The sequence below is a fragment of the Sturnira hondurensis genome, unplaced genomic scaffold (genome assembly GCF_014824575.4).
Source record: "Sturnira hondurensis isolate 20B ecotype Veracruz unplaced genomic scaffold, ASM1482457v3 Scaffold0004136, whole genome shotgun sequence".
NCBI classification, from domain to species: domain Eukaryota; kingdom Metazoa; phylum Chordata; class Mammalia; order Chiroptera; family Phyllostomidae; genus Sturnira; species Sturnira hondurensis.
The window spans coordinates 48,074,788-48,090,429 of record NW_028076767.1 but is presented as its reverse complement, the minus strand read 5'-3'; the positions used below and the strand labels follow the sequence as shown (position 1 = coordinate 48,090,429).

Sequence of the window (15,642 nt, the reverse complement as noted above, 5' to 3'; positions counted from 1 at the left end):
CTCTGAAATTCATTCCTGTAGCAGGAGGCCCTTGGTCAAATCCCCTTTTCTGGAGCTCATCAGGCCTGCTAAGGTTTACCTTTAACTAATATACATTCCCAGTGAGAAACAAGTAGAACAAGAACATTGCGACTACTGTCTACTGTGCTGAAGAAACTCAGGCCAAGTCACTTTTCCCAGAAGGCAAATGTTACTTGTTGCAACACATGGAACATGTCATACTTGCAGACCTCCTGTAATAAAACATTCTGTCCAAGANAAATTCATTCCTGCAGCAGGAGGCCCTTGGTCAAATCCCCTTTTCTGGAGCTAATCAGGCCTGCTAAGGTTTACCTTTAACTAATATACATTCCCAGTGAGAAACAAGTAGAACAAGAACATTGCGACTACTGTCTACTGTGCTGAAGAAACTCAGGCCAAGTCACTTTTCCCAGAAGGCAAATGTTACTTGTTGCAACACATGGAACATGTCATACTTGCAGACCTCCTGTAATAAAACATTCTGTCCAAGAATTGTGTCGGCTTGCAACTTAATGAGGCTTTTAAAGGAGAGAAAAGAGCCTGCCCATTGAACTCAATTCAAAGGAGATAATGGCATTATGATTTGGTGGCCTCAGTGCCGATCACTTTGGGCCTGGAAGAGATTTAAAAGAGATCGGGACAATATCCTTGAAGAAAATCCTGTCTCTGTGCAAAAAAATTTCTGTTGTTCCTCCCTGAGGCAGGGTTCAGGTGAACTCAGTACCATAAAATGTAAGGATTCTCACAGAGGGCTGAACATATATAGAAAACAGAAAGGTAACAGAATTATATTAATATAATTAATATACCACCTCATATTAATATAATCAAAATTATTAGGGAATACCTCTCTACCTCCATCATGCCATTATTTATTTATCTATCTATTTATTTATTTATTTATTTGGTAAGAACATTTAACTTCTATTTCCTTAGCAACTTTCAAGTATATAATACAGTATTATTAACTATAATCATATGTTATAAATTAGATTCCCAGAACTTTTTCATCTTATACCTGGACCTTTGTACTCTTTTACCAACATCTCCTATTTCTACCACCTACCCTTGGTAACCATCATTACAACAGTGTCTGTTTCTCTTTATTTGGCTTTTTTAAGATTGCATACATTTCAATAATATGCTTCTATTGTGTGACATCTTCACTGAGAATGGATACTAACAATTATTTTAATTTCATAAAAATCATAATAAGATGTTAATATTCTATTCTAGTCTACTGGATATCACAAATGAAAATGAAGTCCATTTTGCCTAATGTATTCATTTTCATATTGGGCAGGCAAATATAAAACACATATTTTACTCAGAGTGCCATTCTGATTAATGTTCTTTACCAGTTTCTTTATGCAAACTTGAGCTTACTAAAATCTTATTTTCCTGAACTACCTTCTAAAACTTATGATTTTTAAATCATTTCAATTAACTGGCAGTAAAATGACCTAAGGAATACATGAAAAAAAGGAAAAAAAACCATGAGAAGTCTGTTTAGCATGTGGCTATAATGCACAGAGGACTATATCAGGAACATAATGTTTGTTTCTTTCTTTTTGGATTCAATTCTATATCATTAGTTATTCTTTAATCAAGAGTTGGTTATCAACTTTGTAAATTATACTTCTGTTGTCTCTCATTGGCAAAATCTTGTACAAACTATAACTATAGGTTATCTTGCAGGAAAATTAAGACAATATTACATTGTCTCTTCTGTTATTCCCTCTATTGAAATGATCAATGTTCTATTACAATTAATAGTTTTAGGCCTAATTAAACCTAAATTATAAAATAACTGGTCATATCCTCATGACAATTTTCTATGGCTAATTTTACATGTGTGAACATCTGATTACGTACCACCAGGTTTCCAATGACCATGACCATCATGTAGACAATAAGGCACATGGGTTGCCCAGCGACCTCCATGCAGTCCCACATGGTCTCTATCCACTCTCCACACAGCACGCGGAACACAATCAGGAAGGAGTGGAAGAAGTCATTCATGTGCCAGCGTGGGAGCTCACAGTCACTGTCAATCTTGCAGACACATTCTTTGTAGCTTTTACCAAAGAGCTGCATGCCGACCACGGCAAAAATGAAGACGATGATGGCCAACACCAAGGTGAGGTTTCCCAGGGCCCCCACGGAATTGCCGATAATCTTAATCAGCATGTTCAGTGTTGGCCAAGATTTTGCCAATTTGAAAACACGGAGCTAAAAGTAAACAAAGAGTATAACATTAATTATTATGATAAATTGTCATGTTTTCAACCTTTAGTTTTATTTTAAGTTATAAAATACTGTCAATACCTAGCAAAAATGATTATTTGTATCTTTCATTTTCATCTGTTTACAATATTTCTGTTATTTTGTTACACTTGCCACAATGTAACCACCATGTATGTTTTTAAGGAAGTGTGTGATTTCAGTTCAGGATTGCTATAGAAGCCCCTTAACATGGTTTTGCACATAGAATTAATAATTTACTCTTAATTCTATTTTCTGATGCTTTTATAAACTTTTTAATACAGACATAGGCATAAAGCCCAACATGTTAGAGAAAAAAGCTAAGGTCTTTACTTTTTTTTGTTTTTTTTTCTATTAGACAACAATTGTTTAGGGAACAATGATGTAATCTTTAATTATCAGATTCCCAAAGAAATGAATATATTATAATGGTTTACATTCAGTAAACCATAGCTTCTTACCAGGAAATAAATTCTTTTCCTACTGAGTAAAGAAATATTTTTTATTATGCCAGTATACACATGCATAATATGTGCATGGAATATGTCTTCAAGATTCTAAAAGTAAACTCGTGTGGCTTTGAGCTTTTTAAGAATGTTTATTACTGAACAAATTTTATTGTATTAGATATCAGGACCTAATCTTTTCTTTTGATTGAAACCTCTGAAAGTTTAAATAATAATAATCCAAAAGTGAAGAAACAGCTTTTCTATAGACTCTAATGTAAGGTTTGTCTAGTTACCAGTCTGAATGATCGGAGAACTGATAATCCATCCACTTCTGATAGAAAAAGCTCCACCAAACTTAAAGTCACAATAACGCTGTCAAAAATATTCCATCCTACTTGGAAATACTTATATGGATCCATGGCAATTAGTTTTAAAACCATTTCAGCTGCAAAAATCCCAGTAAAGACCTAAGTGAGAAATATAATTTTTTCTGGTATTATTAGAAGGTAACAGAATCAACATAATGATGATAAATACTGTTTAGCTTTTACTGTACCTCAGACAGTGTGCCATATACTTTACAAATGTATGTTATTATCTCGTTTAATCCTATTCACTAGGTATCATTATTCTTACAGCTGCAGCATAAGCATTGCAGAGTTAAAAAGCTCTAACTCTCCTGCCAGCTCTCATTATCCTGAGACAGCAGTTTAGAAGCGCACATAAAAATTCCAGATAAATAAAACATTTGACAAATAACACAGGCAGTATTTGCAAAAAATATGTATATATATATGGTCGACAAGTTATTCTGGAAGAAAATAAAAAGTAAACATGGATTCTGAGATTTTGAACCAGTTTTTTTTCCTTGGTCTGACTACTCAGAGTAATAAAAAACACATCGACTGACTCTTTAAAGATTTATCAATAGAAGAGGAAAAATTATTTAATTGACACAGTGGCAGCTAAAGCAAGACTTCCAAAGCTTTGACACAAAAGTGCATCACAAAACATCATTAATTCATGACTGTAGAATCAAAGAGCTCACTTAAAAAGCAATAGTGAAAGACTTGTTTATGAATCATTCATAAGGCAGGTATAATTTGACCCAAAGAAACTGACTGAAGGAATTTCAAAGGGAAATGGTCGGGTCTGGAACCACGTGAGTCATCCTAAAGTAATGCAGCATGGAGAAGAGCATTATGGGGCACTCCAATTTGGGACAGTGGGAATAGATAAGGTGCAGAGTGAATCTGTGTTCACACTGAATCTAGTTCACACTAGATAATCCTGTGTTATTCTAAAGAGGAATAAAAGAAAGAAGAATGATAACTTAGAGAGTAAAAGTGATACAAACATTCTGACGAGGAAATTTGTAAGCTGTATTGGGAGAGAAGACCAACTTAGAAATGCTCTTTGACTTTAAAGATCAATTGGTTTAGAACCAAGGCAAAAATGAAATGATCTGACACAGATATTCACAGAGGCATACAGAGTGATTCATATTTATGAAGAATGATAAACTGGGACCCTTCGGCTATGAAACAGAACCCTTAACTGCCTCATTCAGTTTATCAGAGACTAGCATTTTTTTTTTGTTCGCCATTAGGCATTAATTAAGCCAGAGTATGACCAACACTGTACACTGAAAAGATCATTTTGGCTTCATTTTACTAATCAGACCCTGTGTTTCCCCGAAGCCTGCAGATCACCCTCTCGCCTGCCCCTGTGCTGTCTCTGTCCAGCTCAGACATTCTGGATCCTCGGTGTTCTCGTTCTTAAGGTTCATTTCTGTGGATTGACTGAAAACGCGATGGTGATGATAGTAACAACAGGCTTAATTTGTTGAGCACTTACTGTATGCCCGGCTAATAAGCAGAAAATGTTTAATCTTATCCTAACAATGTGATAATGGAGTATTATTATCACTATATTACAAATAATTATTATTTTATAAATGAGGTAGTATTATTCTATTAATGAGAAAGTTAAAGCTTACAGAGATTTGCATTTTTGTCCAAGGTCATATAACAAGTTAGAGGCGACATCAGGATTGAACCCAGTACTTGGGGATTCTAAAGGCTCAGACACTTTACCTATTAGGTCAAAGCAAAGTATCCATAGTTTTTCTGAAGATATGTGGGGTATGTACTTTCAAGGAGGCTGCAGTGTTATAAAATGGGTAAGAAAGCATCAAATTATTAAAGTATTAATCCCAACATGCTGACAGAAACAAACCCTTTGACAACTCCCAAAATGGTGACTCTTTGTGAAAATATTGTTATATAGACCTTGATGCTACTGCAAAATAATTTTAAAATGGTATTTATCAGCAGATATTAGACTTGGTACAGTGATTCATATTGTGAATTCTGGGCATGCATAACTACCTAGCTGTATACCCTTTTAACTTAAGAAAAATGACAACTATGGCAACTAAAGGCAGAACGCGTTGCAGGGACTCACCAGATTTCCCACAGTGAGCACGTTTTTGAATTCGTCAGTCATTGGGTGATGCTCCATGGCCATAAACAGTGTGTTTAGGACAATGCAAATGGTTATAGCAAGATCTACAAAAGGATCCATTACAATTAAATTAATCAGATTTTTAAATTTTATCCAAAATGGAGAGCAATTCCACTCCAGGAATGTGTGTGCAAATCTGTACCACCAAGGCGGACATTTTTGTCTGGACTCTTCAAGTTCTGAGAGAAAAAGGAAAAGAGAGAGAGAACATGACATCAATCATTTGTGTGTTTTATTACTGACCAGTTACAAATCAGAAACAAGTCTTCTGGTTTAGACTCTGCAAATTTAACTGTACTGTTTCTATGAAATTATAGCATTATTACATAAACATCTTCTATCACATGTTCATTTGCTAGATCAAGCAAAAATGAGGGAAAAGCAGTGAAATTAATGACTGAAAGCAGATATGGCATCTCTCAGAAAAATGCGTCTGATATGTGATGGTTAACAAGGCAACCTATGTTTTTTTAAGGGAGAACTGTATCTTTTCCACCAATATATATATTCCCCCATGTATGCTTCATCCCACAACAACAATAAAAAGTTCTACTCTATCCCAAAAAGCTCACACCAGTTCACAGGTGAATACAATCCCAGAACAAGGAGTCTAGAAATAATGTATAGAGTGATGCATACAATTGATGTTTCATACCATTAGCCCATTTGCTTCTCACCATACATTTAGGAGGTGGATGGGAACTTTGTTGGGTGAGCTGGTGGCCTTTGCACAAGGTAGGAACATCAGCATATTTTGTGGGGAGAGAATGGGGACCAGCATGTATAAAAGTTGTCACCTTTGACTCTTTTCTCAATGCATCTGAAGGTCTAACAACTATTATTGGCATTGCATTCTCTAATATGCTTTCTTGAATGCCTTTTCATCATAATTTTAAAGATGTCATGCCACATGTTAATATTTGATGCTTTTATAGAATGCACTCCAATGCAGCAATTTATTTGGAAGTGTGCATTAATTTCTTATATATTAGAGAGATAATGAATTCAGAGAGAGTAGGTAAAGTTTCTATGATTAAAAAGTGGGAGAAACACACAACCCTCAGTTAACCTAGGCTCTTCATTTATTACCACTAAGCTATTTACCTTTGAAAGGTCATATCATCATCTCATGCTTATCTTTAATTGTAGGGAACTGCTCTGCCTGGTTTCAGGAGTTGTAACTGCCCCCCATGGTTAAGGCTGAGTGAGCAACCTCTGGAATGTGAGCCACGAGGAGACAAAGCTTGTCTCTGTAGCAAACGCTGCCTCTGCTTCCTCCCTTACCCCCAATGCATGGTCGGTTAGTCGATGATGGGTACAACTCCTCAGACAGAGGGGCAACCTAAGCCAGACACGATCACTTGGGAGGCCATCGTGGAAGGATTTGGGGAGATACAACAAAGAGGGTGTGATGGACTCTCACCGTCCCAGCTATTCTGACATAGCCCAGTCCCTGTGTCCTCTGGGAGAAGTGCTTTCTGGCTCTAATCCTCTTAAGCCTAAAAACTATGATGTGAGAGACGGTGCAGCCCCTTGCCAGCTAGAGCAGAATCCGGGGTAATCTGGCATAAGAAAGAATTCCCAACAATCCTGTGAAGCCTACTTTGCTAAGAATGCTTTTAGATAATGATAAAGGCCTGAGCAGAAAATGAGTTTGTTTTCCCAAAGTCTTGTAGCTTTTTAGCTAATAGATTCTGACTTAGAAGAAACCCCGATAGTTCTTTGTGTACTATCTACTGTTTACTGCCTGACAATGATTAATAAGTTGTACCTGAACTCCTGTGCAAAAAAAAACAATAAAAGCCTGTCTAGGCAAGGGTCAGTGCAGTCTCCACTTGAGAGGATTGCCAGGCAGCTCCAAGGCACTCCCCCCTTGAGGGAGTAGTCGTGCCATCCTTTTTCCTCCACAGGACTCAGTAGTCTGCGTGAATTTGTCTCATGTCTCATTCATGATGCCACGGGCACTGCAAGCTAGTGCACGCGTCATTTAATCACAAATAATTTTATCCATTTTAAGCACATAAAGATGATTCCATGAGTGTCCATTGGTTATCTTTACCATTGCATATAACCATTTAAAATTCTTCAAATTCTTCCTGAGAACTTCATGTACTGATCAGAATTTATCTGGATTTTATTTTAAAATCTACAAAGAGAATTTTTAATAATTTATTTTTAATCCTCCCCCAAAATATTTTTATTGATTTCAGGGAGAGTGAGAGAGAAAGAAAAAGAGAGAAACATCATTGTGAGAGCAGAACATCAATCGGTTGCCTCCTACACGCGTCTCAGCCAGGAATCAAAACCTATGTATGTGCCCTGTCTAGGAATCGAACCTGCAACCTTTTGGTACACATGAAAATACTCCAGTCAACTGAGCCACCCAGCCATGGCACTAAAGAGAATATCACTACATACCTTCTACAGTGTTTGTCAGTATGCTTGCTCTGCTCATTGCTCTTTGTCTGAGTTGGGGATCATTCAACATATCTTCAGAAAAGAGATAAGAACTGGAATGTCGCTTTTTGTGTATTTGATTAGTTGTACCCTAAAAATACAGTTAAAATGTCAGACAATACTTCTAATAAATTATAGGTATAAAATAAAATCTTGCTTAAATACCTGTAATAGGTAATTAAAAGTGCAGATGAAATTGCTGGGCTCAAATCATGGTTCTGCTACTTACTGGCAACATTGTACAAGAGTTTCTTGACCCTTCTCTGTCTGAGTTTCATTATTAGTAAAATGAGAATAATCATAGTACTTGACTTATATTCTTGCTATGAGGACTAAAACAATTTAATATGTAGGAAATAAAAAACTAACTGAGCTGCTTTCATTGTTATAATCACTACCATCCTCTCTCTTTCTGGGTCTCCAATGTATTCAGGTAGTTTTACTCTGTAAGGATCACATGAAAACAGCTAAACAAGTGTTCTGGGGTGTGCGCGTAAAGGGAGAGAATCTCAGAATCCTCAGAGGAATTTCTTTAATTGTTCTTTGTTGAGGTAACAGCACTAATGGAGGCGACTCTAATGATTGTTTCTTAGTGCCAAGGCAGAGCTCGTAGTAAATGACTCAATTTGAAAAAGAAAAGTAAGACTGGTAGGAGCTGTAGCAAAGCAGAGAACATGAGCTCCATCTAAAAGAGACCACTGTTTAGTTCAGAGGATGGCTGCCATGCAGGAATATGAGCTCAGTTTTAGCAGGTATATTCACTTTTATGTGAAATACCTTGTTTCTAAACCTTGGCAACTTACTCAAAGTTAAAACACTATGCCAATTCAGAGCAGGTCAACAATATACACACAAACACACATGCTCATACAATACATATTTAAATACAAACAACTATACAACTTTACCTTTATCATCCTTCTAGCCACAATCAATCTATATGCTAGTATGTGTTAAATACATAGGTGTATATATATACCTACATATACACCATTTACAACTGTATTGTATAGTTTTAGAATTGTAAATTTATATAGTTGTTTATGTATATATATATATATATATATGTGTGTGTGTATATCAAAACAGAGACACACAGGCATACATATGCCCATGTGTGTATGCCTGTACATAAGCATGTGCATGATGACGGACATATACATATCTACAGGTGGCTTTTATTAGAGTTTTCTCTATAACCATATTTTCTCTGATACAATCTCTACTTTCTGACTTTCCAGAAGCAGAGATTTCTCTTTCTTCAAGACAACACTATATTTAATCAACAATTGAATAATACCAATTGTTTAGTCAACAATTCAAATGAAGTAAAAACATTGCATCTAAAAAAATGAAATCATCTCCAAATTTGATATAAATGATACAATTTTTTACAGATAATACACACTGAAAAGCAAAACAGCAAAGATCCGATTCCACAAATTGAACGTGCTCATTTGATAAAGAAAAGGCCTTGACAGAGGGCAGAAGCTGTATCATGCAAGGAAAGAGGTCAGGTGCTACCGAAAAGCACATGCATTCATTCAAATGGAAACGTGTGGCCATGGCTTTGATGGAACTTTAGTCTCACTTGAAATGCTACGTTATCTTCAAATTTGGACATATGGACAAGTAGCATGAGTTCAAAGCCTGTTAGGCTAGATGAAGACCTTGCTGTTATCTAGTGAAGGCAGTCTACCATAGTGTCTTTTTTAAAAGATTTTATTTATTTATCTTTAGAGGGGAAGGGAAGGAGAGAAATATCAATGTATGGTTGCCTCTTGTGAGTCCCCTGCTGAGAACTGGCCTGCAACCTGGGCATGTGCCCTGACTGGGAACCGAACCACGATCGTGTGGTTTGCAGGCCCACCCTCAATCCGCTGAGCTACACCAGCCAGGGCGACCATAGTGTCTTACAGAGGTAATCTGGAAGCTCTAAAAACTAGAAAGATCTCACTTTCAAACCTAATCAGGACCTTTAACCACTCAATGATTAAAATTGTTGAAATTAAACTCTTAAAATTGTTTTTTTGGTTTTTCTTTTTATGTGGGTATGTTTATATTAATGTGTGTTCTGATGTTGTTTTTATGCATAGACTCCCGACTGCTGAGTATTTTTTAGGTTGAAAACAGTAAATTTCATTTGTGTATGGGGAAAAAGCATAGCCCTTCTAAATTATTCCCACATTAAGAAGCTGACCACACATTGGACTGAGAGCAAAGTGGGGTGGCTTGGAGTGCAAGCTCCGATGCCCAGGGCCTCTGTTCGAACTTCAGGACTGCGATGTATCAGCCTCATTTCTCTGTGCCTCAGTTTCCCCTTCTTTGAACAGGGAGAATGATGTATCCCTCACAGGACTGTTGTGAATCCTAAGTACATGTTTGCTAATGTTCCTACTATGATTACTAACTCAGATAAGATCCCCTGCAACAAGGTATGATATATTCAAGTAGTAACTTGAAAAACATAGCAGAAGGTGCAAATAATCCAAATTTCCTTACAAAAATGGGGTTTATATCAACTCCTACCATCGGTATAATTATTGCATTTTCTATGCTGATACATATCTTTTACAAATTGTTCTATAAAGGATGGCTTATAATCTTTGAATATAATACAGATAGATAAGTAACTTGTTCAAAAATGGGGCTTTATATTGAGTCATGCTTTATAACTTAAACTAATATTAAATATCAATGGTACCTCAATTTTTTAAAATGAAGTTTTAAAAATCTTTGAATTATATGCATATAGAACATAGTAAAAAGATTAGGTTAATGAGTTAAAGGTATGTTTCTACAGAAAAAGTAGGGCAAAATGCAGAGCCATTCTCAGGACCAGAGGAGGCCCCTCCAGCAAAAAAGATTGCCTGATGCAAGAACAAGGGTTGAGCCATGCCTGAGCTATTTAAAACATCCTTACACTGTCATCAGAAGTTGCCTTATCTATTATCACCTCTGGAAGAAGCTGTCCATTGGGGAGCATGAGGGCTGAGGGTCCATCAACCAGGGAGACCACACCATTGCAGTCCACGGCACTGTTCATCTTCCTGTTCGTCGGCAGCACTGGGGGGGACCTGCTGGCTGGGCTGATATAACTGCTGCTGCGCTCCTGAGGTCTGTGGGGCACGAACAATGAGCCCCTTCTGCTCTCATTGTCTCCGAAAATGCTGTGCTCATCGTCAGCAAATTCAGTCTCAGATCCGATATCTTTTCCGCGACCTAGGAAACTGAAAAGGCTTGTTCTGCTGCTGCGCCTTTGAGGAAACAAGGAGCCACGAATGCTGAGTGGTGACTGCAGGGTGAAAGAAAAGATGACATCTGTCTGCTGAAGCACTTAAAAACAGAAGTGCATTTCACGTATCATGGAAATCACCGACCCGAGAGCAGGTGGCCCTATACTAGTTTAAAAGAAACACATTTCAAAACAAGGCAATTTGCAAGAAGACAAATTCTTCCAAACAAGGATGGAAAGGCTGAGAGAATCCATCCTTTCAACGCCAGCTAATTATTTGCTCCTGAACAGCTATTTGCTGTTCTGGCCTGGAAACAGTTCTGGCCTCACGACTCTTTCTGTGCCGTTCATTTTGCTATAAAGGACATAACACTTCAAAAAATAATTTGGTATCAATACCTATTATTTAGATTTTCATATATTAATCCTAAAGTTTCATAAGTATTAAACACTTGGTTAATCTATATGTTGTATGTTTCTTTGCCTTCCACTGCTGAGAACTCTACTTCATATATTAAAAGCTCAGTGAAGGTGTTTTAAGAAAGACCTTTTAATACTACTTAGTTTACAAAGTCATAAAATATCAGAACTTGGAAAAGAAGTTGCCCAGAATATTAGAACAAAGAGGGGGAAAAGTCACATTTGTACAACTCATGTCTAGGATAAACCAAAGTTTGGTGTCTATAAACCGAACTTAATGCATATTCTTTGGGAGTACCTAACTCAATAAACAGTTGATGCTTACTATAGAGTAAAGGACAAAACGGCAGGCACAGTGAGTAATGAAAAATGGCATAACAACGTCATTGCCTTGAAACTAGCTTGGGCTGCTCTTGTCATATTTTTATTGATATTGCATACATTCGAGTTCTGTTTGCCCAGCTTAATTACGAAGTCTTTGAAGGCAGGGACTCTATCTTTTATTTCTATGCATATCTGACAGGTTCCTGCAGACTTAAGTCTTAGAAGCTGGGACATTCAAATGAAGACACGGGAGGGAAGAATGTAAGTGTGAGTGGGGCACTGAAAAGCTGACTGAGGGCAGTAGAGAGGGCAAGGGAAACTTTGGGGGGTGGGTGGCACCTCAGCTGATGGGTAAAGAATGGGAGGTACTGTGCTGGAAGGAACACAAGAAGGAAAATCCTCCCATTTATAGAAAACCACGTGTGCTAAGTAACAAAGGCACAAAAGTTCAGGGCATGCGGATGAACGTGGAAAATCACGGTGGACTGAGTGCACTTGAAGGCACAGAAAGGTAGGAAGTGAGGCTGAATAACAATCACATGTGGAGCTTGGATAACATGTGGGTCTTTTTCTCTAGGGAGCAGTCCTTCAACAGCATTTTTTCTTTCCTTGATTTGAGCAGAGGGGCAGCTTTGATTTAGAAAAGTTATTTGCATGCGCGTGCCATGGTTCATCATGGAGGTGTGTAGGCAGAGAGACCTAAAATATGGAGGTTTCCGCAGAAAAAAGGAAAAAATGAAAAGAGGAATTCCACACAGCAGAAACAATGGACTATGGGACTAGATGTTAGTATGTGATGCAGTTGACTGTGGGGGCCATGATGTTAAGTAAGTAATATTCAGGCAATTTATATCCTATAGTGGTGAAGAAAAGAGAAAATACTAGTTTAAGGTTAGTTTTTAACCAATATAGGTATTAGAAAACACAGACTAAATACAAATGTAGAAGTTAATCTATAACACAAATATTTTTTATTTCTACATTGGTTCTTGTGAATATTGTTTTGAGAATGTGTTCATTGGGGAAGATATAACAATTCCCAAACTATAAGCTTCTTACAAACTAAAATGAAAAACTACGTACATCCAAATTCTTTCTGTAAACACTTAGCAATCAATAGGTCTTCACCTAAAAACATACCAATGAGGTCATCTACTCTCCTCTCCTGGTGTCCCTTCCCTCAGAGTGGAATATTCTGCTATATATCCCTAGCTCTGGTGACATGCATTTGGTAGGGTCAGTGGTACCTGATTAGGGGTAGACAATCGCTTTTCTCGGGCTCGCCTGTGACCTTCAACACCAAGGTGGAAACTTTTTCTCCTGATACTCTCCTCTGATTCCGATTTGGACAATTTCTCATCGTCTCCTTTTTCTTCCCCACTGGAGAGCTTCTTTTGATTCTTTTTCTTTCTTCTGTTTCTCCTTTCTTTAGCACTTTTAGAACTCAGTTTAGATGTTTCCGAAGAACTCTCGGAGAGGCCCATAATCCGGCTTCTCCTGTTACTTGTATATTCGGCTGCTGCCATCGCTATTGCCTGTTGGATCCAGATGTCACACATACGGTGAGTCATTTCCGAAGTCTGGAAAATCTGATGACACGGCACCTCTCTACCATGAATTTAATTATATCGTGCATATAATCATGTCCCTTGTACGGGAAGAAACGTCCTTTTCTTTAAACTCCGACCAGGTGGGTTACAAAGTATGTCTTTATTTCTTGGAATAAAGCTCCATTGTGCTTTGGAATGAAACTAGTACATAGTATTACTATATTTATAGTAAAGAAATTTTAAATAGTATATGTGAAAGTTTACCAGGTAATTTTGAAACATAAAGCATAAATGATGTGATAAGATAATTTGTATATCTTGTCCAGATGATTAACTTAATATTATCAAAATAATCAGGCCCTCTATAGTTCAGGAAAGAAGAAGTTGTCTGAAAATTAAAATTAATTACTATGAAATAATATTCCCAAGCAATGTAAGAGACTTCTAGGAGTTCCCTAGAAAATTCCTGGGATAACTTACGCTGCCTATCTTTTTATTTAAAAAATCCTGGTAAAAATTTAGAAAATCAAGATATTTTGAATAAAAAATAAAAATCATTCATAATCTTACATCCCCAAAATAATTGGTCTTACTATTTCTCCCAGTCCTTATGTACATATTTTTAAAATTGTTTCTATCTCATATTCAGTTTTATATGCTACTACTTAACACATTGCTATTTCAACACTCTTTTCCTTTGGTAATATTCTTAAAACACAAAATTTTATTGTCCAAAAATACTCCAGGATACAAAAGTATCATAATCCACTTAACCATTTGTTAATTTTAAAAAATTTAAATGCTTTTAGATGTTTAATATTATTAAAATACTGCAATGGACATCTTTCTGCATCAAAATTTCCCTGCATTATAGGTTACCACCCTCTCCCCAATAGGTTAGATTCCTTGGAGAGATTTTACTAGGTCAAACCATCAAATGAGTTTGAAGACTCATGCAGAATATTTGAAATTTTGGTCCTTTTAGTGTAAACCTTCTCAAACCTTTCCACTTTGGAACGTACCCCTTTGGAAAAAGGATTGAGGGAAAATCCTCAAGAATTTATGACAGCCTAAAGTGGCTAAAACCAAAAGTATAATTTTTTAACATCTCACATTTTATCTTAAATAGCCTTACAACACTGACAAAAAAGTAATGCACATTTTGCTTTCTACCCCATAAAATATCTGTTAACTTTAACATTAAAATATTTCTCCTAAATCTTTGTGTAAATCTTTCCCCAGTTGTTCTGGGGAAATTCATCATGTTTTAGGAGTTTGCATAAAGCCACGGGGACTGAGGAATCATAGGTAACAGGTGTAAGAGGAACAGCTTAGAATATTCTCTGTGCCAGAGTTAGCTGATTATGGGGAAAATAGACTGGGTTGGATGTCACTTGTAGCACATTCCAGAATTGTTTCCTTCAAACCACACCAGAATGAAGATGTCGTTTATGCAAAGGAATCCATCAAGGACAATCATCCTGGGGAAGGCGGAGCATAGCCCACAGGGCCTCCGCTCTTCCCCTTTGCACTTGTATTTCTAGGAAGAATTTTAAGCCAAATAACAATACCTCAGCTTCTTCTTGTTCTTTTTTAAGTCGGTCTAACATCTGTTGAAATTCTAGTTCTTTCTGCTTAGCTTCTTCGATGTTGGCCTGGTTCTGTTCTTCATAGGCCATGGCCACCACAGCCAGGATCAAGTTTATTAGATAAAAGGAGCCCAGGAAAATCACCACAACAAAGAAGATCATGTAGGTTTTCCCAGCTGCACGAAGTGTCTAGGGGAAAATGGAAATCATTATTTTAATAACTGAAAGGTTTTTTGGTAAGTTATTTCAATTTAAATGGGGTAAATTGGGCAGTTCTGCATAATCTGATGATATCAAAATATAAAAGGATAAAATTATATAATCATGGCAAACAGTATTAAAATGCATACTTTTTCAGTATAAAGTATATAGCAATCTATTAAACTTGTACTAAAATTAAATATAATTCTCGATTATTATTAAGTAAAATAATCTCGAATTTTTCCCCAGTTAAAAAATTATTCAAAAACTAGCTGCTTTGCTTATTCTCAAATTATGGGACCAAATAATGTCTATAATCATTTTTAGTATTAAATTTCTATAATATCTTTAACAAGAAGTATTAGTGATGAACATATAGTGTATGAATGTAAAATTATGTTCACACAAGATAGATAACCCTATCATATGAGTTTATTTATTCATTTTACACTTATTGTAATCAATATTTACTAAAAATTTAAAAATAAAATAAATAGTAAAGATAATACAAATGGTAAGATATTAAATGAAAAATAAGTCTCTTCTATCTGATGCCTAGTTACTCAAACCCTTTTTCTGTCAGTTACTGTTGTTACTGATGTCTT

General features: G+C 36.4%; 1 protein-coding gene across 1 annotated transcript in view; it reads right to left on the bottom strand.

The window, feature by feature from the left end:
* SCN9A (sodium voltage-gated channel alpha subunit 9) overlaps window positions 1-15,642 on the bottom strand; it is a 137,883-nt gene that overhangs the window by 50,524 nt on the left and 71,717 nt on the right. The window contains exons 10-16 of the mRNA XM_037044562.1: window positions 14,819-15,025; window positions 12,945-13,232; window positions 10,675-11,013; window positions 7,680-7,809; window positions 5,202-5,440; window positions 3,029-3,202; window positions 1,897-2,253 (exon numbers count right to left, since the gene is read on the bottom strand). Coding sequence (XP_036900457.1) covers window positions 1,897-2,253; window positions 3,029-3,202; window positions 5,202-5,440; window positions 7,680-7,809; window positions 10,675-11,013; window positions 12,945-13,232; window positions 14,819-15,025 — 1,734 coding nt within the window. The remainder of the gene's footprint in view (window positions 1-1,896; window positions 2,254-3,028; window positions 3,203-5,201; window positions 5,441-7,679; window positions 7,810-10,674; window positions 11,014-12,944; window positions 13,233-14,818; window positions 15,026-15,642) is intronic.